Source organism: Aspergillus clavatus, genomic scaffold, assembly GCF_000002715.2.
Source record: "Aspergillus clavatus NRRL 1 1099423829804 genomic scaffold, whole genome shotgun sequence".
NCBI classification, from domain to species: domain Eukaryota; kingdom Fungi; phylum Ascomycota; class Eurotiomycetes; order Eurotiales; family Aspergillaceae; genus Aspergillus; species Aspergillus clavatus.
Window position 1 is genome coordinate 1,075,416 of NW_001517095.1, and position 25,592 is coordinate 1,101,007.

Here is a 25,592-nt window from a genome sequence, read left to right on the forward strand (position 1 = left end):
GTAGGTTTTGTAGTTACAGTAGCAGGGGTGTTGGTACTGCCAGTAGCCTAGCGTTTGAGCTGGCTTGTAAGGACTCACGGGTGAATAAGGAATGGGAGCAGTGGCCTAAGCAATGATCTAAACCCCTGTCCAAATGCTTATTGGATGCACCGCTAATTATAGACCCCTTGGCTAAAGATATAGCGAACAGAGTTGGTACTTAATCTCACTAAATGCAATGACAAAAAGTCGCCGGTCCCGCCAACTCTGGATGAGCAAGATATTCTCTTTATACCTCTTATCAACTTCTTCCTAATCCAATTCACACTCAATTCCCACAAAATTAAAGACTCGACATGACATTGTCCCCGCCAGATAATGTCCCGAGAACTAGCAAGCCGGAAGTTTCAGGCATGGCTGCTGCCACGGTTGACTTCGATCAACCTCAGCAAGACAGTAACATTGAGAGCTCAGCGACACAATCTACGGCGATGCACGGATTCAAGCTCTATGCTATTTTCATAAGGATCTGTTTCGGCGCCTTCATGATGTCCTTAGATATCTTCGTCATCGCAACAGTACCATTCCCCTTGAATATCCGAGGGAAAGCCTCCTATATCTGACCATCGTTTAACAAGGCCGTTCCATCAATCACGTCCGACTTCAAGGATACATCACAGCTGGCCTGGTATCCCACCGCATATTCACTTACAACATGTGCCATGACTCCGCTGGCTGGGAAACTCAGCACAATGTTCCCTCTCCGCTGGATCTACATAATATTCTTTTCCATATTTATGGTCGGCAACCTCATCTGTGGGTTTGCTCCCAACAGCAACACCTTCATTGTTGGTCGTGCTATCGCGGGTATTGGCGCATCGGGTGTGGCCAGCGGTGGGCTGGTAATCGTTCTCACTGTCTCTTCGGAAAAGATGAATCCACTCTTCATGGGTATATGCAGCAGTTGCTTTGCCTTGGGGCTTATCCTCGCGCCCGTCTTGGGTGGTGCCTTGACGGAGAAGGCGACGTGGCGGTGGTGCTTTTGGATTAATCTTCCTCCAGGGGCATTGACTTTACTTTCTATGCTTTGTTTCTTCCGTCCTCCATCAATACAGCGCGAGCAGACCATCTCTCAAAGAATCAAAACCCTCGATCTCATTGGGTGCGGCATCTTCATTCCAGCCATCTTCATGTTACTACTGGCAATGACATGGGGTGGAACGGCCAGGGAGTGGAATTCGGCAGTCATTATCGGTCTCTTTGTGGGTTCGGGAGCGATGATTATCCTTTTTGTCTGTTGGGAAGGCTACAAAGGCCATGACGCTATGATACCTGGGTCCTTGCTGCTCAGACGGACCATAACCTTTAGCATCTTGTTTTCCTTTTGTCATTTTGGGGCCTTGGGCATCGCGTCCTACTATCTTCCGGAATGGTTCCAAGCCGTTCAAGGCGCCTCTCCTCTCGAAAGCGGGACCAGATTATTAGCTTCAGTGCTCACTCAAATTGTGGGAACAATCTCTGCTGGTATTCTAGGTACGTGGGCAAAACGTCGGGGGACACCATAACCTTACTATAGTACTAACGCTAGCCGCAGCACGCAGAATTAAGTACTATAATCCCTGGTTCTTCGTTGGGCCTCTCTGCATGTGCACGGCAGCAGCGCTATACTCCCAGTTTTCGGCTTTCAACACACCGTCCAGCCATTGGATTGGGTTCCAGGTCATCCAGGGTCTCGGGGTTGGCATGGCCCAGCAAATGCCATCGCTCACAATCCAGTTGGCTGTGAAGGATCAGCCAGATCTTCTGCCCGTTGGGGTGTCTCTCAATCTGTTTTCCCAATACCTTGGGGCCACGGTCACACAAGCCCTAGATGGTGTCGTGTTCCGCTCCGGCTTAAACCGACAACTCCACGACCACGCCGGATTGAACGCCTCCCAAATAGTGCTCTTGTCAAAGGCTGGGACTGCTCATGTTCGTGAAATCACGGAACAGCACTTTCCCAGTTCGCTTCGTCGGGTCTTAGAATCCTATAATCAAGCCATTACTTCAACATTTGTAGGTTTTGCGACCCGTGGAGCCTATAGTCGACATACTGAAATTGGATCTTGACTGACACCATGCTCATTGATAGTTCATTGGCGTTGCTATGACGGCCACGGCCTTCTTCCTGGCGTTTGGAATTGAGTGGAAGAGAATTGACGGGCCAGAGCCGGACCCGAGGATTGGGCGCGAAGAAAATGAACTTGGATTGACGGAACGCCGGGAGACATAGGTTTAGAATGTGAGCGCTTGTTGGTGAAGATGAGTCTCAAAAGGCAAGCAGGTCGGTACCCTCCAGTGTATTTTATCAACAGAGCTAGATGCACATTCTCTACTCAATCCATTTGCAAAATTAGGCGCCTCTTGTATCGGGAATGGCTGTCTCAGTTAAAGCTGCTCATGGATTCAATATGGCCTCATCTATAGAATAGCTCGCTCTGCACTTATTTCACCCCTACGGCGTGTGCGCTATGGTTTTTGTCAACTAGGGGTCCGGGATCGGGCAATCCGGATGATTATAGGGTAATCCCGCGTTGTAAGAACATTACTGCGAGTTGCCTGGCAAGTGGCAACTCGCGAATCCAGACCCGGTAGCTAAGGCATCTCTCTCTTAGAGATCCCTACATGGGGCCACTCTAAATGTGGTTGGCGGAGCTAGCGCTAGGAAGGCAACATCCGTGTTGATCACCCAGCAGCTTGTTCCTTCGATGGCCAGTAGGAGGGCATGGCTAGTTTCAGATCGTGAGCACCAAATACCAATAGCACATCTCTAGTTACCAAGCCTGGTTTACCATGATCCTGATCATCCGCTGGGCCGACCCCTAGTCCAGTCGCAGTATACGAGTCTGGAATTCGCCCATTGCTTATCGCCCTCCATGTCATCTTGTCATGCCTCGTTGATCCTCTCTTTGATTTCAAGTATGTTACCTCCTTCCCCACCCTCAGTATCCAACGAGATCCATCTGTATACTATGGATATGAAAGGTTCATACGGGCCCGCAGCAACAATTTAACCCCTGATTTTGGACGCTCATTTTAGGAGGATGGTAACTTCGACTACGCCATGTTTAAACAGGCTAGAATTTAAGGCAGTGTATCATACCAGTGCGCGGATGGGTCGGCCGAGAATTTCTAGACCGGCCCCAGATGACAACGAAAGTCTTGGGAGAAACAGTACAGCAAAACGCCGACACCGGACCAGCTCTTCTACCAGAAGGTATTCTATCGTCCTGAAACCTAAAGTACGGGTTATGAGAAGGCTAATGGCGGAGCAGCTGCATCGGGAAATACTTTGAACTGGGATTGGCAACTATACACATCCGATTTTGGTCACTCCACCAACGAGGGCGAGTCGACGGGGGGAAATGCCCAGCAAGCATATCATCCAGTCGAAAGCCACCGGCTTCGAGATAAAGGCGAGATTCCTGGACCTTCGGAGATTGGTGAGACTGGACTTGGGACGCGTGAAAAAGTAGCCCCGGTCCAAACTGGCACAGATGAGCTTCTTCGGCTACAGAGCCAGTTAAGCCACTTATTGTCCGACGCGGCTGGATCATCTACCGGACACCCGCCGGCTGTGGATGAAGTTCTGCTGGTATGCAAGGATTTGTTAGAGCTGCTCCAGAAACACAGTGCGTCATTTAGCGCTGCGGGGCTCTGCCATGGCGACCAAAGGGCTCGGTCGAACCCATCAGAAATGAGCTGCATTACGGTATCACGCGTTGCGACATCGTATGCATATGCACTGCAGTTGCTTGATCTCTCGGTGGATAGTCTTACCTGCCAAACATCAACCCCTTCGGCCCTTGTCAGCTTGGGCCACTTCAATCTTGCATCACAACCAGCCATGGGCACTTCCATTGTTGCTTATATCATCTCTGTCATGGTTCATCGGCTCCGTGATGCTATCACGCTGTTGACACCGGAAGGCAAGGGAAATGAAGAGCTTCCGCAGAGAACGCCTCCGCCGTATCCATCCCCTGCTGGCGGTACGCAGACAACCACTACAACGAGTCCGATCCACACCGCAGTCAACATGGTAGCCGAAAAGGAGATTGCCTTACTCCGAAGATTGTCGAAATTCATAATCAATCGATAGGCAGCTGGTATGGTGGAAGGAAGGTGGTGTATGGAGGTAGAAGCCTTTTGCATCATGGCCAGATACCTTAAATGAGATATGATCTGAACCCCTTGACTAAGGCTTTTCACGGTGTTGCTTCGGCACTCAAGTCTCTGAAACCAGCGCTTAGGACAATAGCCATGTAGGATGAACCGATATCCACCATCACCCTTGGGGAAGCGTTGGGGAAGGGCGAGAATCAGCCAGAATAAAAGAAGTCGCCGGTGACCGGCAATTTATGGAAGAAAAGAAAAACAGGGGGAAAAAATGCCGAAGGGATGAATGTGGCAGATATGATTTCCACTAGCTCTAGTTGGTTTTCAAACACATAAATCTTGAACAGACTGCTTGTTTGGAACGACGGGCTAGCGAGATACTCAATCACTAGAACGCGAACGATCCTCGCACAGATGTCGGACGAAAGGCGACCTGCCATCATTTGCTTTCATGGCCACGGGAGCAATGGAACGATTTTTCAACACCAAGCTCAGAACCTCGTTCACATCCTCGGAACAAGATTCCGCTTCCTCTTCATCGATTCTCCGATTACAACCCCGCAGCCTGGCGTGGGTGTCAGACCCTTTTTCGCGGACGTCAAACCGTACAGGCGCTGGCATCAAGATGAAAAAACGGTCGGCTTGTTCGATGTGACAACCGAAGAGATTGAACGCGAAAGACGTCTGGTCCGCGATACGATCGGGGCGGTTTTCGACAGAGAGCAGCGAAATGGACCAGGCGTCGTTGGTGTGATGGGCTTCAGCCAAGGTACACGTGTGGCTACCGCTTTGTGTCTTGATCCTGGGCTGGCAGCACATATCAAGTTCGCCATTATGATCTGTGGGATTGGTCCTTCGTTGCCGTTGACAGCCGAGCCTCTGTCCCCGACTCTTGACTTTCTGTCCATCCATGTGCAAGGGAACGCCGATCCCTGGGCTGCCAGAGGAGCGCGGCTTTCAAGGGAATACTTCAACCAGAAGTTTGCAAAAACAGTCAAATTTATTGGTGGCCATGAGGTACCGACCAGAATAAAAGATGTGGAGAAGATTGCACGCGAGATCATGGTCGTGTATGACTCTGCGCCAGCCTTCATGGTGACAAATCAAGTGGTACCGTCACCTCTATCTGTCTAGAAATAGTTTAAAGTGCCATCACTTGATGTTGTCAATATAGCTATGATGAGGAGACAATTGAGAATTCATACTTGCAGGTATCTAGCCGCTGATTTGCCTTGATTCTCTCTAGATTGATGCGGTCTATCTGTTATTGCTTGTTGATCAAAAACCTGTATGTTGTGAATCGCGTGAAGAGTCCGTCCATGCTCCAAATAGTTTTTCTGTTTCTCCATTCGGGGTGATGGACAGCATCTGGCCAATCTTGCATTTCCAAGGAAATTGCACCATGCGGGAGCACCTTGCCTGAGCCTTGGTCTTTCTTGGTGCTCAACCCGGCTGTAATCAATGTCAGATCTGCCTTTGATACCGGGTCCGGGATCCCATGTCTTACCAGATCTGTCATTCCATGTGTGGACATGGAGAGCTTCTTGGTCGGTGTACAATTCCATGGTGATTCCTGACAGAGGTGAGGAGAGTATAGCAGCCGGAGTGTCTTCTTTGTCTCCAAGTGGCTTATGAGAGAGTATGTATGTCAGATCAAACCCATGGTCATCAAGTGTCTGGGGTTTAATCGCGTCGCCGATAGACTTTGATGATGACCAGAAGTCAAACTCCTTCCCCTTCTTGTTGCTTAATAGATCCCCAGTCGGAATGCCAAACTCATCGACATCGAATCGCAGACCTGATAGTGGAAGATGGAGTTCGTGATTGAGTATCGTATCGCTGTTTTTGGATCTGAAGCCATTGAGGTTGAAGAAGACCTGCTGGCTCAGGTTGATGGGTCCGGCCTTCAGCAAGGGCGTAACTCCAAAAGCGATGCGCCATTCATATGGGCTCACAGTGTGGGTGACGCAGGAGGCAAAGATGCCCGGGAAACCATTCCATCTGTTATCAAACAGGACGAATGTGATGCTATTGTCGATGTGCACTGCAATATCCCAGGTATGACGGCCCCAGCCCTTATCCCCCCCATTGAATAACGAGCTTCTGTTGTGCGCATTTGCGGAGACTTGGAATACAGTGCCGTCGACCTCATAACTCGCGTTACTTAAGAACCCAGCATACCGCCCTGGATGTAAAGAACAGATGGGGGTTCTCAGTTCCCATAATACCAACCATGGGAAGGGATTATTGCGTACCTATGATGCCATTCAAATATGGATTCGACGTTTGCTTGGGGTAGTCCCGAGCATCATCCAGTCCTAGGACAACATCGATCTCTTCTCCATGTGTGTTGTTCAGCCAGAGGTTTGTGAGGGCAGCGCCGTGGTTGGTGAATGCCAGGCGAATTCCTTCTGACTGAATGATGTATTTCCCTTCTTCATTTGAAGGCCATAGAGCTGTTAATGCAGCAAATGGGCTTCCGCGTGTCCAGACCGATTTTATTGCTGCAAAAATGGCAAGGGAAAGCTTGTAAATTTTCATTGCAAACGCCGGTGGAGTAAATAGAAGACAGGACAGTTGAGGAATAACAATCGATGTACATGAGGAGTATGAAGGAGGCATTCCTCTGCTTTTCAACTAATGGTCGACAGGAGGATAACCGTGTCAAGAGCAAGAGTATCTTTGAGCTACACAAAGAAATTGTTGCTTGTTGTTGAACCGGTGACTTTCTCCAATTGAGCGGTGGGTAGCAACTACGTATCATCTATCTATGGTCTGATCAACTTGAGCCTGCCGTATACTCCCTCCGCCGACTTTTTGGTTTGCCCGAATTTCAGCTTTCCGGCAGTATCGGGATTTGCGGGTTCAATGTCGAAAGTGATTACCACTGCAGCAACAAGACATTCAAGAGTCGCCCTTGCAAAATTGAGGCCAATGCAGTTTCGTGGCCCAGCTCCAAAGGTCAACATAGCATAGTTACTAATTGCTCCACCGGATTTCGCATTCCCCTCTCCCATCCAGCGGTCCGGATTGAATACATCGGCGTCAGGCCCCCAGAGCCTCTTGTCGTGGTTCGTTACTTCTGCCGAGTACAGCACAATCGTGCCTTTAGGAATCCGCTCCCCAGTAATTGTGGTGCTCTGTTTGGCAACTTTGACAATGATCGGAGAGAAGGGATAACACCGGAGGACTTCGCTGCAAAACGCATTCAGATAAGGGAGACTCTGAACTCGTTTCTCAAAATCCGTCATGGCCAAGTCCGATCCAATGGCTTCGTTCAGCTCTGCTCTCAAGCGTTTTTGCATTTCCGGTTGTCTGCCAAGTTCATACATGGTCCACTCAAAGGCTGTCGCTGTAGACTCATGACCTGCTGTCAGGAAGGTCATGACATGGTCAATCAGGTGGTCTTCCTCAAATACGCCGCTCGCTAGGGCCACGGTGATAATATCTTTGTCTCTCAAGTCCTCGTCTGCTACCAGCTTTTCCTTTCTTTGCTGAATCACTTCGCCAGTAATCCCGCGAAGGTAGTTTGCTGATTTCGATATTTCAACGAGCTTTCTCAAAGGCACCTTCAGCAAAATACGCATATCGAAGTACCTGCTAAGCAGCCCAACCCAATTGAACACCTTGGTTGGGTCCAAGATCAATTTTCTGTAATGGGTTCGCAGGTTATTTTCCGGCTCCTTTAGGGCGTTGAAGTCGTGCCCCATACCGGCCAGCCCAATGTTGTCGAGTGTGGCTCGCGAAACATACTCACGAAAGTTGATCGAAGTGTCTGGATTCAAACGCAACTCATCCGCCATGCAACGGACCATTTCCTGGGACTTTTGCCAGAAGATATGGCTAAGTTTTCTGATATGTGAGACTTTGAAAGCCGGCATCATATTCTTGCGGTGCAACTGTGTGTGTGCACTCAGATCAGCTGCAAGCTTGAGCCATCGTCGGATAATGCTGGTATTTACCAACCTTAAAATCCTCATTGCTTAGAAAGCCAAGATTACTGCCTGTGAATCTTTTGATGGCGATTTTGACCAGATCCTGATGGGCGAAGTCGAACGCATTCACTGTGAGCATGTCCCGTATTGCTGGAGGGCTCGTGACCAACAGAACTTCCCCACTCAAAGCTGAGTATATACGCAGAAGACCCTCATTAGGGGTATTTTCGGCAAGTTTTCGTAGAGGCAACCACGAGTTGTCGGGGAATAGAGCCGGGTAGTTTCCTGTCAGAATCCTCCTTTGCTTATCTACCAATGAGCCTAGCTTTGGTGTGGCCAGTGAGATGGGTACATACCGGCGGAGTTGGGAGGTTCCGGAATGGAGTGAAATAGCGTGGATAAAGGACCATCCAGTATACGGCAAAAGCGAGTATCGCACTCATTTCAAACCCTATCATTTTGAAGAGGAGGATCGTATACTGCCCTCTAATAAAAACTTGATGGATGATTCCGCCCCAGGTCAGTGTAAAGATACACAACCAGAGCTCGAGAAATGTTATCATTATGGAATCCTGGGAAGGCAATAGATCTTCTCGGGAAGAATTTGAGCGAGGGAAAATCGTCGTGAATTGAAAAGCAACGATAGAGATCCTAATAATTCGATGAATAGATATAGGTAGTGCCCAGCTCTACATTTTATCATGCAGATGTGTTGCCAGCGTATCAGTAGCATACACGGCGTTTGGCTTGTCATGGATTTCAGACCGGCGACTATCCATCCACATCCTGCAGGAATCAAGGGTATTCTATTGATTGTGCCCGGCTCCAATCAACAGGACATCGTAGCTTGAGCCATCACCCCAGTCAGAACACGCGCGCATCCACGGCTATCTTGGATTATGTGTGGTTTATCCCCGTCGGGCAACTGATGAGTTACGGAACTACAACTTGCTCATGCCTAGCGGTCAGATCTTTAGCATGCTCTGTTTGGATGTAGTGCCCAAAGCTATCAAGAGTAAAGAAGTTGACCCCTATCTATCCCAGTGTAGTCCCGCCGAAGAGCTATACTGACTTAGCTGAAATGAGAACGTGATGGGAGAATTGCCATGGGATTGATGAGACAGGTCATTCTCACATTAAACAACACGGCAGACGAGTTTCTGCCCAGAAACCTTTTTGTTACGGAGAAGCTCAAGCCCATCTAGAGCTCCAGCAAGGCTGTCACCGACGACCCTGTGCGGATGTGTCTTCAATTTGCCCTCATTCAATAGTTCCTGCACAAGTCCAAACCACTCAAACCCAAACTTGCGGGATTCTTGATCTCCACCAGGTCTACCAAATGGCTCCGGCCAGCTCAACTTTTTCCCAAGGAGTGTCGGGCCAAGGACCCAGTCCGGCACAACTGTCTTTGGTCGGGTATGGAGGAATTCTGGGAAGGGTTCCAAAGCCGTGTACTTGCCTCCAGACCTGCCGAGACATTTGTAACAAAATTGCATAGTTTCGGGCTCTGAGATGCAATCGAGGACAAACTTGAGTGAGTTTCGGGTGAATTTTCGTATGTCGTCTGCGCAAGTTTCCTGGTGATAATCGAATACTGCTGTGGCTCCGTACGATTTGACCAGTTCAAAATTGCTTGGTGAGCAGGTAGCTATTGGGCTCAACCCCGACCTGGAACGGTAAGTAAAGCATCTCAACATACATCTTCCTCTCCCCGCATCAGTGGAAGCCTCGGGTGGTAGTAACATACAATTTCAGTAACTGTATCGCCAGGGTGCCGGTTGCAGTGCTGCCGCCGTATACAAGAACCTCTACAGGCTTGCTGGACGGGGACTTCGGCGAACCAGGAACGTCCAATGATCTGAACAATGCGAGCCCAACAGTCCCGATTCCACTTCCCAACGTTGCAGCTTGTTCAAAGGACATACCCTCCGGTATTTTGATCGTAGTAAGATCCGTCGCGCCGACAAACTCTGCAAAGGCTCCAACTGTAGGGGTCAGTGAGTGCATTCCTGGCACGGTTCCACAAACCCGATCCCCGAGCTTGATCGGTGCGGCAGTCTGAACCTTTGAGCCGATAGAGACAACTTCCCCGGCAAAGTCCATGCCAGCAATGGCGCCAGGGCTTGCCAGTTTGCCAACCATTTTGGAATCAATCGGATTCAAAGCGACGAAGGCATTCTTGATCAGAATCATATCTTCCTCCAAAACAGGAACTTCCACATCGTTGCGAAGATCTAGACTACCATCATCGAGAGCGACAATAGCTCTCTGCTTAGAGGGCAGCTCTGTCATAGTGAGAAGAGGGAGAACAATAAGAAGAGATACCAAGAGTGTAGCGTAGATGGAATAGCTGAGATGCGGTGATGGGAATGTCTCAGGGGACAGACTCTCTATTCCGGAGCAGGCAAACCCCACTTAGTAAATAGCAGTACTGCATGAGTGTATAGAGCATTATTTACCCAACGGATGTGTCTACACAATGGCAATATGTCGCCGGCTTATACAATCCACCCGAAGGTGGGCGCACCTTGTCCGGCGGCGTTTGGCCAGCTCTTCGCGTGTCAGAACATTGGAGGCAACTTAGGTCTACTTGACATATATACACTTGATTTCGAATAGAGGGGTTTTGAGGTAGACCCCGAACAGTATTCTCAATATTTTCTGTCCAATTTGTACATACCGAAGCGTCTCAACGCCGTGATGTCTTCCATCAGAAACGAACCCATCGCCATTATTGGCATGGCATGCCGTTTTCCCGGAGGTGTAAATTCACCATCCAAGCTGTGGGAGCTCCTGGAAAAGCCAAGCGATGTTGCCCAAGACATACCACCATCACGCTTTAATACCGATCGCTTCTACCACAAAGTTGGCAGTCACCATGGAACGACCAATGTTCGTCAAGCATATCTTTTGTCGGAAGACGTCCGTGAATTCGATGCCAGATTTTTCTCTATTCCCCCGGGCGAGGCAGAGGCTATTGATCCACAGCAAAGACTTCTTCTGGAAGTCACATATGAGGCTATCGAAACCTCGGGTCACACGCTGAGTGATCTTTCTGGGTCAGACGCCGGGGTTTTTGTCGGCTTGATGTCCCAGGACTACTTTGCGCTCAACGGCCAGGACGTGAACTCGATTCCCACATTTGCTGCCTCCGGCACTGCTGCTAGCAATGCCTCTAGTCGACTGTCTTACTTCTTTAACTGGCATGGGCCTTCAATGACGATCGATACTGCTTGCTCTTCCAGTATGGTCGCCGTGAGCGAAGCAGTGCAGACTCTCCGGAATGGCACCAGCCGTGTTGCTATTGCTTGTGGAACAAATCTTTGTTTGTCTGCCTCGACATTCATTACCTTGAGCAAGCTTAGTATGTTATCACCGACATCCAGATGCCGCATGTGGGACATTGATGCCGACGGATACGCACGAGGCGAGGGTGTTGCATGCATTGTCTTGAAGACTCTGAGTGCAGCCATTGAAGATGGTGATAATATTGAGTGTGTGATCAGAGAAGTTGGCGTGAACCACGATGGCCGGACCAAAAGATTGACCATGCCAAGTGCTGCAGCTCAAGCATCCCTGATTCAGAACACGTATGCTAGGGCCGGATTAGATCCGACCAGTGTGGCTGATCGATGTCAGTATTTTGAAGCTCATGGCACAGGAACCAAAGCTGGGTGGGTCAATGATGCTCTGCTGTACTTCCTTTGATCAAAAATAACTTACCATGTTCTAGTGATCCTCAAGAGGCCGAGGCCCTTATGAAAGCATTCTTCCCAAACTCTGATTCTGAGGGAGAGCTCCTCGTCGGTTCCATCAAGACTGTCGTGGGTCACACCGAGGGCACGGCAGGACTAGCGGGACTTTTAAAGGCTTGCCTGGCGCTTCAGAACGCAACAGTTCCCCCGAATCTGTTATTCAATCGCTTGAATCCTGACCTTGAACCCTTCACAAAACACCTTCGCATTCCCACGGCCAGCCAGCCTTGGCTTGAACTGCCAGAAGGCGTACCGCGAAGAGCCAGGTGAGTCAAGGAGAGTTTGATTGCTTAGTTGTTGCTATCGATAGATAACCTGACCTTATGCGGAACACAGTGTCAACAGCTTTGGGTTCGGAGGTACCAATGCTCACTGCATTCTCGAAACATATACACCAAAGCTCAGCGATTCATCATCTACAGTAGGGTCGAGCCAGCTAAAAACATGCTGTATTCCGGTTGTATTCTCCGCGGCATCTGATAGCTCGCTTCTGAGGCTATTGCAGTCGACACTTGAATTTCTGGATCGCCATGCAGTCGTCGATATGTCTGATCTAGCGTACAGTCTCAGCACCAGACGCTCCCCTCTAAACAGGAGGCTCGCCTTGTCTGCTGCTTCCGTGAATGACCTCCGGCGGATAATCGGCACTCTACTTGAGGAAAAGTCAGAAAATGAATCCCTTTCGCCTTTCATTTCAGCTGCCCCCGGAACGGCTTCGCTGTTGGGTGTTTTCACCGGCCAGGGTGCTCAGTGGAAGGGTATGGGAGCACAGCTTATATCATCAATTCCGATGGTGCGAGGAATTCTCGAGGAATTGAATGTATCGCTGGCAACCTTACCTTCCTACCACCGACCGGCCTGGGATCTGATCGAACTGCTTACCGATAGCACGACACCGGTCGAGGAAGCTACCTTTTCCCAACCTCTGTGCACAGCTGTACAAATCGTTCTTGTTGACCTCCTTCGAGCTGCGAGAGTAAAGCTTCAAGCAGTTGTCGGTCACTCGTCGGGAGAGATTGCTGCAGCCTATGCTGCAGGATTTCTTAGTGCACGAGATGCCATTTGTGTTGCGTACTACAGGGGATTTTATGCCAAATTGGCCGCAGGTCCTTCTGGAGAAAAAGGGGCCATGCTGGCTGCTGGGACTTCATTTGAGGATGCCAGCGAGCTTTGCCAGCTTGACGATTTTGTTGGCAGACTCTGCGTGGCCGCTCATAACTCTCCAACTAGCGTGACTCTGTCGGGTGATATCACCGCCATATCCGCGGCCCAGAGCGTCTTCGAAGAGGAAGAGAAGTTTGCAAGAGTTCTGAAGGTCGACACTGCATACCATTCGCCCCACATGGTAACATGCGCTACATCCTATTTAACCGCGCTAGAAGAATGCAACATCCAAGTTCTGCTCCCCAAATCAGATGCTCCACAGTGGTTCAGCAGTGTCCGAGATGGAAAGGCTGTGGACAGCTCAGAAAAGCTCGATGGGCAATATTGGATCGATAACATGATTCAGCCCGTCCTATTTTCCCCGGCCATCCAAACCTGCGTCACGTCTGTCGCCGGACCCATCAACTGTGCTTTAGAGATCGGCCCGCACCCTGCGTTGCAAGGCCCTGCGAAAGACTCGATTCTTGCCGCGGTCAACCGAGACATCCCATATAAAGGCACGCTAAATCGTGGGAAGAACTGTATGATGTCATTTTCTGATGCCCTCGGATTCATTTGGGCTCATTATGGCTCTGCCGCCGTTCAACTTGGGGCCTTCCAGCAGACATGTCATCCTGGTACTCGATCTACGATGATTCGAGGCCTCCCGACCTACCCATGGACGCACGATAGATGTTATTCTGCTGAGTCAAGGCTTGTGAAGACTTTCCACAGCCACCCTGTACCCTTTCACGATCTGCTTGGTATCCAAACGGCAGATGGAGCAACGGAAGAATGGAGATGGCGAAACTTGTTGAACATGAATGAACTGAGATGGCTCTCAGGGCATTCACTTCAGGGTCAGGTTGTCTTCCCTGCAACAGCCTACATATGTCTTGCCATGGAAGCGGCAATGCAGCTAGCTCAGGGCAAACCGGTGCAGGCAATTGATCTCTTTGACTTAGAAATCCGCAAAGCTATAGCAATCCACGACTCCACCGGGACAGAGCTTCTCGTATCCATGACGAAGGTGTCTACCCTTGACACAGAACCCGAGGAAATAACAGCTGACTTCGCTGCCTATTCAACAATAAGCAAAGATTCAAATAATCTGGCACTGAACTGCTGCGGTCATGTGCGTGTGCTTTTAGGAGGGGGTTCAAAATTTCAATTCTCGCCACGGCAACCTCCGCTTGGGAAACTGACGGCAGTAGACGTCGACAGCTTCTATAAGATCCTCAGAGAAGACTTTGGTTTCGGGTATGACGGCCCTTTCCGCGCCCTCGAAAGGGTGTATCGCAAGTCAGGGTTTGCAACTGGAACAATCCGCTGCGAGGGATTTGATGATTCCGAGACACATCTCTTATTCCATCCGGGTATGCTTGACAGTGCTTTGCAAGGCCTTAACGCGGCACATAGCGCCCCTGGAGATGGTCGTCTCTGGTCTATAGTAGCACCCACCTTCTGTCGCCGGGTTTCGATAATCCCAGCCCTTTGCGGCAAAAACATGACAGAAAATGTCGAGATTGACTGCACTATAACGGATCCTCGTGATGTGTACGTCACTGGTGATGTTGAGGTGTTTTCGGAAGACTACAAAGAGAAGATAATTGAGGTGGAAGGTCTCACCTTCTCACCGTTCGCAGGAGCGACTATTGAGAACGATCGGTGTCTCTTCCAGGAGTCTTTCTTGTGTGTTTATAATCCGGACGCGGACATCATATTTGGGGATAGACAAGCAACACCTCAGGAAAGCCAGAAAGCTCTTGATGCCGAGCGAGCCGCATTCTACTATCTCAAAACTTTTCATCTTTCGGTAGATCCGGAAACGCGCGAAAGCCTCCCTTGGTATCGGCAGGCACTGCTGAAGAACGCTGAGAGACTTTTTCAGATTGTGAAAGATGGGAAGCATCCGTTTGCTCCGCAATCCTGGGTGCATGATACCCGCGAGGAAGTGCTTAGAATGATGGACGGGTATGATACACGAGCCCCTTGAGACGCAAATTGTCGGTGGTTAACCCAGTTTTTAGCTATCCGAGAACAGATGCCGATTTCAACTTGACGAAAGCTGTTGGTGAAAACCTCCTTCTACCCTCGGTGCTCGTGGGAGAGACTAGCATTCTACAGTACATGACAAAGGATAACTACCTTGAACAGTACTATACTGACGCCATTGGATTTGAGCTGCTCAACTCCTTGATTGCTGGGGTTATTGAACAGCTTTGCTTGAAATTTCCTCGGATGAAATTTCTCGAAGTGGGTGCTGGAACAGGCGGTGCCACCAAAGCTATCCTGGAGAGGATTGCATACGCTTTTTCGTCCTACACCTATACCGATATATCTAGTGCCTTTTTTGGCCATGCTGCCAAACGCTTTCATCAATATATCAACAAGATGGTGTTCAAAACTTTGGACATTACAAAGGACCCCATTCAACAGGATTTCTCCCCGCAAGGTTTCGACGTTATCATTGCTTCGAATGTCTTGCACGTGACCATGTCCCTAAGAGCGGCTCTTCAGCATGTGAGACAACTTTTGCGGCCTGGAGGCTACCTTGTCATGGTTGAGATTATTCGCAATGATGTGATGCGCCATGGTCTTGTCATGGGTGGCCTTCCAGGTTGGTGGGTGGGCGAGAATGATGGTCGTCACTGGGGTCCCAGTATCACTCTCGAGGAGTGGGACAGCATTCTCCGAGAAACTGGCTTCTGTGGCATTGAGACCAACTCGCCCATGCGGGATCCCGTCGGCGTTCCCGGATCCATCATTGTTGCTCGGGCACAAAATGATCAGGTTACTCGGCTGACCAGACCACTCAGCTCCAAGGCAAGTAGAGAAGGCCCTTCGCTACTGGTTCTTGGCGGCAGAGACCCCCTGGTGTCGCCTTTCAGGGACCAGTTATGTCTCACGTTGAGGCCACATTTTGCAGATGTCGTCAAATTGGATCATCTAGGCAATCTGTCACAACTACCTGCGAGCTTCCACGTTCTCAGTCTCACTGAATGTGATACAGGATTTTTCAAGGATATGGAGGAGTCTGTCTTTGAAAATTTCAAAAGCGTGATAGGCTCTGCAGCTAGCGTGCTCTGGCTGCTTCGGGGACGTCGATCGGACAATCATCATGCTGGGACAACCCTCGGTTTGTTTCGAACGCTCTTCTATGAGGTGCCTGGCACATTGTTGCAGACTTTGGATATCGACCAAATAAAGATGAGTGACTGCTCATGCGTTGCCGAGCTGATGTTACAGCTCAGACTTCAGGCGGAATTGACCAGACATGGCGAGTTGGATCAGATACTATGGGAGTTTGAGCCGGAATTAGTCCTCGATGGGGGCCAACTTTATATTCCCAGGGTCCGTCCCCATGATGACCAAAACAATCGCTACAACTCGTCCAAGAGAACAATTATCCACGACGTGGATATAGAAACGACTCCTCTGGTTCTGGATTGGGTCGACAACTCGTATATGCTCAGGGAGCATCATGTCATCGTGCCACAAATAGATGGTCTGCTTACGATCAGGGTGTCCTGCTCCTTCTTGTCGGCAATCAAGACACCCGTGGGATATGCATTCATCAGTCTTGGAGAAGATGTGGAGACAGGGAACAAAACGCTTTGTTTCACGAACTGTAACGGATCCATTGTGAAAGTCGCGCAGTCTTGGACAATACCTATCGATGAGGTCGAGGTTGATGGACAGTTTATGTCTTTCGTCATTGCTGATCTCACAGTCCAATGGGTTTTGCAGATGTTACCACCCACAGGTACTTTGGTGGCATACGAACCGGACCCGGTTGCGGCGTCACTGCTTTCTCATGAATTGAGCAAACTAGGCCGGAAAATTCTTTTCATCACTTCGAGTCCCGATGTGAGTGGTCGAAGTTGGGTATATCTTCATCCCCGCAGCACCGAAAGAGCCATACAGGCTCTTTTACCAGCGGACGTTACCCTGTTCATCGATGCTTCTGGAGTCGAGTCCAAATATCAAGGCCTAGGATCAAAGATTGCTGCCTCACTGTCACCCGTTTGCAACAAGATCCGGATGTCTAGCCTAACTGCATCAGAAGCATCTATTCTTCCAAACGAAGCCCCTGAGTCCATCACAAACCTGCTCCATCGCGTTGCTTCCTTTGCTAGTTCATTGTCATCCGTACAGGCAACTCCGGAAGGTGCACCACTTGAGATTCTGTCACTGAAACGGGTGGTCGCACCATCCATGGTGCCAAACTTTAGGTCGCTTGTTTACTGGCGAGAAGACCGATATGTTCCGGTCTCCTTCGAGCCCGTCAGCCAACGTCAAGATCTGTTCCAGCCCAATCGCACCTATTGGCTTGCTGGTCTTGCTGGAGACACAGGACGGTCCCTGGCCGACTTCATGATTGCCCATAACGCGCGAAGCATTGTTCTAAGCAGTCGTGCACCCGAGGTGGATGAAAGCTGGGAGCAATGGCACAAGTCGAGGGGTGCAACTGTGCAATATTTTTCAGGGTAGGTCCCGCTCAGTGATAGTGAAGGAACTGCAATGGGGCTCTGCTTGCTAATAAATGCAACAGGGATATCACCGACTTTGAATCCGTCAAGCAGATGTATCATGAGATAAATGAGTCCATGCCTCAGATTGCAGGCGTTGCGAACGGTGCCATGGTATTTGCGTGACAGCTCTTTCATGAAGATGAGCTTCGATGATTTTCAAGCGGTCCTACGTCCGAAGATCCAGGGTACCATCAATCTCGACAAGCTTTTCTCGGATCCTGCCAGGCCTCTCGACTGGTTTATTGGATTCAGTTCCATTGCGGCAACCGTTGGCAATCCCGGGCAATCAGCCTACACTGCTGGGAACTGCTTCATCAAGGCGCTTGTCAATCGCCGACGCAAGCAAGGTTTGGCAGGTTCCTCAATCGATATCACTCGGTTGGTGGGTCTGGGATTTATTGAGCGTGAGAGCCATGGTCGCCTGACAAAGGAGCACCAAGAGCGGTTAACCACCAGATCCGGCACCATTGCTATGAGTGAGAATGATCTGCATCAATTGTTTGCCGAAGCAATACTGTCTGGGCGCCCTGCCTCGGGCCTTAATCCAGAGATCATCACTGGTCTCGCCCCAATCACAGTTGACCAATCCAGAGATGCATATTGGAAAACGAATACAAGGTTAACATTACTTATCAGGGAAATAGGACATGGCACTACGCAAGATGGGGACAAGGGCAACGCTATTCCGGTCAGGCAGCTATTAGAGGCAGCTAAGACCATGGACGATGCGTTCAAGGTGCTTTCAAGTAAGTGAGACTGCCACAAGCATTACCCCTCCCCCTCTAGATGAAAAGTCCCGTTGACACTCCGCCTCAGATGCCTTCAAATTGAAGTTACAAGCATTGAAATTTCTCTCAGACACCGATAGCCTGTACGACACGACCCCTCTCGTCGATATGGGTGTCGATAGTCTGGTGGCTGTGGAGATGCGATCCTGGTTTTTGAAGGAACTTGCTGTGGATGTGCCCGTGATGAAGATTCTCGGTGGTGCCTCCATCAGCGATCTGGTGGAGGTCGTCGTGCAGAAACTTCCCCAAGAGTTAATGAGTCGCCTGGATTCCGATTCGCAGCAGAAGAGCAGCAACGGGAATACTCCAGTCAACGTCTGCGAAGGGGATACCAAGGAGAAATTACGGTTGAAACTCAATAGCCCTGGTGCCAACGGTGTCAACGGTGTCGAGGGGTCTAAGGAAGTCAATGAGGTCAACAGTATGGAGATCGCCGATGAAAATCAGGAGCACCAAAGCTCTGGCCACATGGCGCCAGTCATCATCAGTAAAAGCACTGTTGTCTAAGATCATCCCATCCTGCTGATCGGACACGATGAGATGCTGAACATTCGACTTTCCATGCAACTCTTCATATCATCCAGTGAGCTTGATATGATACGGGACATCCCAAACTGGACAAACCGAGAGCCACCAACGCCATCAGAATTGCTGCGGTCTGTATTCCTAGACTCTTCTCTACATAGAAGAATACTATAGACTCGGTAACCAAAAATATGATGACAACAAAATGGAACTCGTGAACAAAGAAGTTCGTGTAGAACTTCGTATAGAAGCAACATGTCAATACTCCGTCCTCGGTAGAGACCAAAAACACGAATCCCGACGGTTAAATGTCGGGCAATCCACCGTGGAAACATCCAGCTCGATCCGACTGGTCAACCACGATGGCTTCAAGCGGGGTAGCCCCGAGGGCTTGATCTTAAAGACGCAACGTGGACAGTCAAGCAGCCCCCCTGTCGAGTAAAGAACGCTCATCATCCTTGCGCAAACCCACGTCAAGATGCCTCTTACCGAAGAACAAAAACAGCACTGGCTGGAACACGGCTTCATCAAGATCCCGCAGTGTTTCTCCCGCGAAGATGCCGACAACTGGACAGCCTCCATCTGGGCCCGGCTCGGCATCTCGTCCACGGATAAATCCACCTGGACCAGCGAACGAGTCAACATGCCCGGCCACACCGTGGTCAAAGTCAACGATTTTGCGCCCAAGGCGTGGGATGCGATCTGCGAGCTTGTCGGCGGCGAAGACCGGGTGACGGACTGGTGCAAGGAGTGGCGCGACTCGTGGATCATCAACATGGGCAAGCCCGAATTCAAGCCAGATGATCCGCTGGACTTTCGCACGTTGGATAACTGGCATAATGACGGGGATTGGTTCACCCATTTCCTGGACAGCGGGGAGCAAGCACTGCTGGTGATCCCGTTATTCAGCGATATCAAACCCAGAGGCGGCGGCACCGTGATTTGCACCGACGGGATTGGGCTTGTGGCTAAGCATCTGGTAAGCTTTCTCGCTGCTTCATCAAGGGGTTGACTGCTGAACAGGAATAGTACGATCATCCTGAAGGAACCTGGCCTTTCCTACACAGTCGTTCAGGACCGAAGCCTGAGGGCCCGGAAGCGGGAAAGTACTGGCGGGAATGGGCGCGCAATCCGCACTTGACCAGAGAGGAGTCGTTCCATGAAGCGACCGGTCAAGCAGGAGACGTCTATCTCCTCCACCCTTTCATGCTCCATTCGGCGTCGCGAAATCTGCTGCGTGAAGTCCGTATCATCACCAATCCCCCCGTCTCGCTCAAGGAACCCTTCAACTACAATCGTCCGGACGGCAAGTACAGCCTTGTAGAACAGAGGACTCTAAAGGATCTCGGTCGACTGGAGGGATTGCCCGAATGGAAGATCACTAGAGAGAGAGAGATGCTTACACCCGCTCGGGTACAGGTAAGGCCTTCTCCTCGTTCTGACTGCCGGATAAAGACTTACGATAAGCAGATACAGGAGGATATGCGAAAGAAGGAGAAGGAGAGGCTGGAGAAGGCTGGTAATTCGGTGACCAGCTACGGTAGTGCAAAGCCACTTGAGTCGTACTATCCCTCGTGAGAACCTTTGCGTTTACTTCGAGACAATGACAGTGGTGTGTAGGTACATTAGCATAGTGAACGGCGCTTAGTGCGTACAAATTTGAGATATGGCTGGCTGTTAAACAGCATCGTACCCCTGTATATCAAGGACGTGCTTTGTACGCCTGCCAATCATCTCTGAAGCGAACACCGGCTATTCGAATAAGGGGCCCATTCAGTGTGCGACATTCCTGGCCGATACTGCTTTCCAATTTCAAACTGCTAGGAAATTACTCTCATCAACAAGTACTTGGAGTGCCAGAAGAATTCTAGCTAATATACAGGGTCGCCGCAAGCGCGGTAATCATCATCTTCATGGCATCTCCTTCTAACCATCATTCCGGCAAATATCTAGATACTTGGCAATGGAAAATATCGATTACCCCAGTCTACCCACCAGGTCCTACGGCAATAAGGCCTCTGATATATTAAACCCCCAAGTTTCCCCATTCATCCGTGCTTGAAGCTATTCGGAAGTTGCCCTCCGTATCCAGAACAGCATGTGGGGGCCTTGTCTTCCTTGGAAGAATTGCACGGATTCTTATGCGAGCCCCTTAGCTTGGCCAGGCAATTACAAGGAACAGCCAAAGCAGCCGAGCGCCGGTTCTTCATATAAATTTTGCCGGGGAGCCCGGCCAAGGAGCAACTACCGAGCCACAATTGGAACGCCGAGTGCCCCAGTCAATTCTGCAGAAATTAAGTCGGGATGAAGATGCGGGGGATTAGATTGAAGCAATTTAACTACGTGAATTACCCGAAACGAAAACAGACAAGAGTCGGATTGGCGGCCCGCCAGGGCTTGACTGCGTGAGCTGATCAAATTGCCGACAGCACCAGGGCTATCAACATGAGACACAGTGTGTCCATAACTCGCCTAGTTTGAAGAATTCGATTGTCCAGAAGGGATTTCCCGGTTGCCCTTGGTCCAGTCTGCAGATTAATCCCCGCATGCATGGCGCTTTTGCAAACTCGCCTGAGCAGAGTTGCTCCGTCTTGGTGTGCAGTTCACCATCAGCGAAAAGGATATAAATACCATGTCGAGGATGGCCGGTATCAGACAAACACCCATCGGCTCTTCAACTTCAAAGCAACATGGCGTCCAGACGGAGTCTTGTGGCCGCTGCGCTGGCCCTTCTTCCCCTTGTTCATGCGCAGAATCCTGGTGCAGCTGATGCCGGAAACCCCAAGCTGACCACGTACAAGTGTACCACAGCTGGAGGTTGCGTGAAGCAGGACACCTCCGTGGTCATTGATTGGAACTACCACTGGATTCACACTGCCAACGGGTATGATTCCTGCACCACGTCGTCTGGCGTAGACAGCAGCCTGTGTCCCGATGCGGCCACCTGCGCTCGGAACTGCGTGATTGAGCCGGCCAACTACACCAGCGCTGGTGTGGCGACCTCGGGTGACACCCTCACCATGCATCAGTACATCAAGAGCGACGGTGAATATGTCAACGCCTCGCCTCGCCTGTATCTCCTCGGCTCCGATGGCGACTATGTCATGATGAAGCTGCTGGGCCAGGAGCTCACCTTCGAGGTTGATCTCTCCACACTCCCCTGCGGTGAGAACGGCGCCCTCTATCTGTCCGAGATGAGCGCCACGGGCGGCCGCAATGAGTACAACAAGGGCGGTGCCGAGTATGGGTCGGGCTACTGCGACGCCCAGTGCCCCGTGCAGACCTGGAAGAACGGCACGCTCAACACCAACGGCTCCGGCTTCTGCTGCAACGAGATGGATATCCTCGAGGGCAACTCGCGTGCCAACTCATTCACTCCCCATCCATGCAGTAGCACTGACTGCGACAAAGGCGGCTGCGGCTTCAACCCTTATGCTCTGGGTCAGCAGAACTACTGGGGCCCCGGCGGCACCGTCGACACCTTCAAGCCTTTCACGGTCACCACTCAGTTCATCACCAGTGATGGCACCCAGACAGGCACTCTCAAGGAGATCCGCCGCCAATACATCCAGAACGGCAAGGTGATTGCCAATGCGCAGTAATCCTCCGGCGTCAATGCCATCACCCAGGAATGGTGCACCTCCGGCGCCAGCTTTGGCGGGCTGACCACCATGGGCCAGGCGCTGGGCCGCGGCATGGTCCTTGCCTTCAGCATCTGGAACGACAACAGCCAATTCATGAACTGGCTTGACAGCGGCAGCAACGGACCCTGCAGCAGCACTGAGGGTAACCCGGATCTGATCAAGGCGCAGAACCCCACCACCCACGTCGTCTTCTCCAACATCCGCTGGGGTGATATTGGCTCGACCTTCTCCAACCCTGGCGGCTCCAGCTCTTCCTCAACCACCAGGATTGTGACCATCACCAAGCCTACCACTGTCTTCCCTACTAGCACGAAGACGACAACCATCCAGGCTCCAACGACGACCACCACCGCCAGCGGTGCCACCCAGACCCAATGGGGCCAGTGTGGTGGTCAAGGCTGGTCTAGCCCGACCGCATGTGCGACACCTTATACTTGCCAAGCCCAGAACGCATGGTACTCTCAGTGTGTGTAAAATCGTCCTTATGAGGAAGAAGGATTTTCATTCGTGTAGTAGTAAAATAGAGAGTGATGTTATTGTCCTGGTTGATGATCAGAAGTATATGTTCCTGCCCAAGGACGCTAGCAACACCACGAATTCTCAAGTTCAATTCGAAAATAGGGTTTGCTCACTAAATCCAAGTCACATTGTATAGCAAGTTCGGAAACAAGTCGATGGACTTCAAGTCAAAGAACAGGTTGAACATTCAGCTAGGAATAGTCTTAATTTGATTTATAGAACACAAGTTGGGGCAATTTTAGTATCCTCTGGTCCCATGGTCTAGTGGTTATGACTTCGGATTTTGACTTGTGTTAGTTTTCCGGCAACTCGGGTTCGATTCCCGATGGGACCTTCTTTTTTGCCTTTTTTTTTTTTTTTAATTTTCCCCCTCTGATCACAACCATCAGCTTGGACTACATTGTATTCCATAGAGTGATGAAAATAGCCTCATATTGATGGTACTAATAGTTGCATTCAAGTACTTGCGACTGGGATGTTCATCTATATCGCCTTGGCAAGGCCCTTCGTCCTCACGCAGTATCCTTCACTCGTTTGAGTACTCAAACCCCACAGGGTATGGGAAATTAAATATCACCAGTGGTATAGAATCAGAGATATCGATATAGATACATGTCCGCGGTTAGCTACACCTTTTATCAGCTGCCATGGCTTCCACATCCTCCGAAGCAGGAGTCACCGTCCCCGACCTGCTCATTCCAGTCAAGGTAACGGCCTCTCCATTTTGCAGATACATGTACCAATAGTACGTCGCTGTTGATGTCAGCCACATCCCCTCAACGATGGACCAGAAGAGCCTACCAACAAACAATCCTCCTCCGATGATATTCCCCAGCAGCGTGGGAATGATCCCTTTCCAGATATACAACCCCACGGTGATTTTGGGCGCGCCCAGCCAGATCGCCATGGGGATAAAGGTCATGTTGGCGACTACGTGGTCGAAACCCAGCGACACAAAGGCGAAGGTCGGAAACCAGATCCCCACCACCTTGGAGGCGAGATCGCGGCCCTGGCTGCCCAGGAAGCAGGCCAGGCAGACCAGCCAGTTGCAGCCGACGCCGCGGAGGAAGATGTGGTGGAAGTCCGGGGTGACTTGTTTCTTGGTGGCGAAGGCGATGACCTGGGATTTGTAAGGGTCGGCGGCGAAGGTATTGCCATCTATCCAAGGGGGTTAGGTATTGATAGAGCAAGCAGGAAAGGGGGTGTGGTTCTAACAGCCGAAGATAATTGCGACAACGAATAGAGAGCCGGCTAGGTTACCCCAGAAGGTCACGAACCAGTGGAGTAGCATCTTCCACCAAGGGAGCTGACGCTGCAGTGCGGCAAGCGTAGTGAACTATCCTCATTAGATTGATCTGAGGAAGCTGTTAGGTGAGCGCATACCATGAAAGAACCCGTGCACAGATCCGCCCCCGTTAAGATGATCACGCAGAGACCATAGGGGAAAACCAGGGCAGAGATCATGCGAATCAACCCGGGAGCATTCTCTTGGAACCAAGATGATGTGTTGGTGGTCAATGCCGTCCCGCAGGCAAAAGCGAGCAGGCATCCAGCCGAAAAGGAACTGAAGAACACCCTGTCAAGGCGCATATTACCCTTGGCCACTCCGGCTCGGGCAACGAGCTCGGCCGCGTTGGCGGGACAGTGCGCATCAATGCTAAGAGTCGCCATGGTTTGGGGGTTTTTGCAGACAAGAGAAAAAGAGCAGGATCGGCTGATATATCTTCTTCTGGTTCCGAACCATCCCAATATGGCCTCCCGATCCCATCCTTATCGTGCGGTTCGCGGCTCTGATTTTTGGGTTGGACCCGGAATTGCTGTATCCATGGTTGATTTAAGCAGCGACAAACAGAATCGCCTCCACCTGTCCGTGCTGCTGGCGATCCCCACTGCACATCAGTCAAGTAGTTCTTCATTTTTCTGGCGAGCGATAGGGGAGTAGACATTTAATTCGCCAAGCAAGAGATAAGGACATGTAAATCCGGCTAGGATCTCCGCGGACATACACTGCTTGGTCACTATCAATGCAGGAAGACCTCTGGAGTAGTGATAAGGGCACATAACCCTCCTGTGATGACTCGAGAGGTCGATTCACTGAAGGATGCGTAAGACTAAGGTGTGATCATTCCAGATCCACATTCAAATGGAGTCTGGAGTATGGACGGTGGAACACTGGCTAAGAATAAGAGCAACCCTATCGAACATGCCAAGTCCGCTTTCCTGCTCCGCCAGCGCTCTAACGCAGGACAAGAGCACCGCCTCTCAGGCTGTCTTGGTCTGACCAATCATACGGCCATGTTGGCCATGAAAATCCAGCTCTGATGCCTGGCAGAGGGATGATAGCTGGTCCAGCACTAGTGTACTGCAATATGACATCAGAGCGTCTCAGAAGGGTTGGTTCGCAAGGAGATTTAATGCCCTGCTGATCTCCCATGCTCGCTTTGCTCCTCGAAAGAACATCGCTCCAGACATGTTGACCATCTTTATACTGTCAACATAATGGACTGGCTCATAAGCCTCTTCACTGGCGAAAGCACCGAAGCGAGGCAGCAACGCAAGAAACAAAACCGTCAACATCGACAACGCAGTAAGCGCTCCCGCGATCGAGAACGAG

General features: G+C 50.5%; 10 protein-coding genes and 1 non-coding gene across 11 annotated transcripts; 7 read left to right on the top strand and 4 right to left on the bottom strand.

Moving 5' to 3' along the window:
- Nucleotides 1–335: 335 nt before the first annotated feature.
- On the top strand, nt 336–2,251 carry ACLA_098860 (MDR family MFS transporter; the record flags this gene model as incomplete). The annotated part of the gene is made up of 4 exons (XM_001270369.1): nt 336–557; nt 618–1,512; nt 1,574–2,034; nt 2,111–2,251. The coding sequence occupies 4 exons, from the start codon at nt 336–338 to the stop codon at nt 2,249–2,251; spliced, it is 1,719 nt and encodes a 572-aa protein (XP_001270370.1).
- A 914-nt stretch (nt 2,252–3,165) lies between these two features.
- On the top strand, nt 3,166–4,117 carry ACLA_098870 (uncharacterized protein; the record flags this gene model as incomplete). Its single annotated transcript, XM_001270370.1, has 2 exons — nt 3,166–3,235; nt 3,294–4,117. The coding sequence occupies 2 exons, from the start codon at nt 3,166–3,168 to the stop codon at nt 4,115–4,117; spliced, it is 894 nt and encodes a 297-aa protein (XP_001270371.1).
- Nucleotides 4,118–4,548: 431 nt separating this feature from the next.
- Nucleotides 4,549–5,268, top strand: ACLA_098880 (putative oxidoreductase; the record flags this gene model as incomplete). The annotated part of the gene is made up of 1 exon (XM_001270371.1): nt 4,549–5,268. The coding sequence occupies one exon, from the start codon at nt 4,549–4,551 to the stop codon at nt 5,266–5,268; it is 720 nt and encodes a 239-aa protein (XP_001270372.1).
- Nucleotides 5,269–5,398: 130 nt separating this feature from the next.
- ACLA_098890 (putative aldose 1-epimerase family protein) lies at nt 5,399–6,675 on the bottom strand (the record flags this gene model as incomplete). The annotated part of the gene is made up of 3 exons (XM_001270372.1): nt 5,399–5,586; nt 5,642–6,319; nt 6,390–6,675. The coding sequence occupies 3 exons, from the start codon at nt 6,673–6,675 to the stop codon at nt 5,399–5,401; spliced, it is 1,152 nt and encodes a 383-aa protein (XP_001270373.1).
- A 227-nt stretch (nt 6,676–6,902) lies between these two features.
- On the bottom strand, nt 6,903–8,527 carry ACLA_098900 (cytochrome P450; the record flags this gene model as incomplete). The annotated part of the gene is made up of 3 exons (XM_001270373.1): nt 6,903–8,033; nt 8,101–8,373; nt 8,426–8,527. 3 exons carry the CDS (start codon nt 8,525–8,527, stop codon nt 6,903–6,905), a joined length of 1,506 nt encoding a protein of 501 aa, XP_001270374.1.
- A 678-nt stretch (nt 8,528–9,205) lies between these two features.
- ACLA_098910 (zinc-binding alcohol dehydrogenase family protein) lies at nt 9,206–10,361 on the bottom strand (the record flags this gene model as incomplete). Its single annotated transcript, XM_001270374.1, has 2 exons — nt 9,206–9,737; nt 9,817–10,361. 2 exons carry the CDS (start codon nt 10,359–10,361, stop codon nt 9,206–9,208), a joined length of 1,077 nt encoding a protein of 358 aa, XP_001270375.1.
- Nucleotides 10,362–10,769: 408 nt separating this feature from the next.
- ACLA_098920 (putative polyketide synthase) lies at nt 10,770–18,797 on the top strand (the record flags this gene model as incomplete). The annotated part of the gene is made up of 7 exons (XM_001270375.1): nt 10,770–11,743; nt 11,803–12,090; nt 12,161–14,941; nt 14,998–17,457; nt 17,523–17,613; nt 17,642–18,248; nt 18,319–18,797. The coding sequence occupies 7 exons, from the start codon at nt 10,770–10,772 to the stop codon at nt 18,795–18,797; spliced, it is 7,680 nt and encodes a 2,559-aa protein (XP_001270376.1).
- A 496-nt stretch (nt 18,798–19,293) lies between these two features.
- Nucleotides 19,294–20,393, top strand: ACLA_098930 (uncharacterized protein; the record flags this gene model as incomplete). The annotated part of the gene is made up of 3 exons (XM_001270376.1): nt 19,294–19,794; nt 19,845–20,234; nt 20,286–20,393. 3 exons carry the CDS (start codon nt 19,294–19,296, stop codon nt 20,391–20,393), a joined length of 999 nt encoding a protein of 332 aa, XP_001270377.1.
- Nucleotides 20,394–21,505: 1,112 nt separating this feature from the next.
- ACLA_098940 (putative endoglucanase) lies at nt 21,506–22,933 on the top strand (the record flags this gene model as incomplete). Its single annotated transcript, XM_001270377.1, has 2 exons — nt 21,506–22,396; nt 22,445–22,933. 2 exons carry the CDS (start codon nt 21,506–21,508, stop codon nt 22,931–22,933), a joined length of 1,380 nt encoding a protein of 459 aa, XP_001270378.1.
- Nucleotides 22,934–23,228: 295 nt separating this feature from the next.
- ACLA_098950 lies at nt 23,229–23,312 on the top strand. The gene has a single exon. It is a non-coding gene; the product is annotated as a tRNA-Gln (tRNA).
- A 288-nt stretch (nt 23,313–23,600) lies between these two features.
- On the bottom strand, nt 23,601–24,649 carry ACLA_098960 (formate/nitrite transporter family protein; the record flags this gene model as incomplete). The annotated part of the gene is made up of 3 exons (XM_001270378.1): nt 23,601–24,136; nt 24,194–24,314; nt 24,362–24,649. 3 exons carry the CDS (start codon nt 24,647–24,649, stop codon nt 23,601–23,603), a joined length of 945 nt encoding a protein of 314 aa, XP_001270379.1.
- Nucleotides 24,650–25,592: the final 943 nt, after the last annotated feature.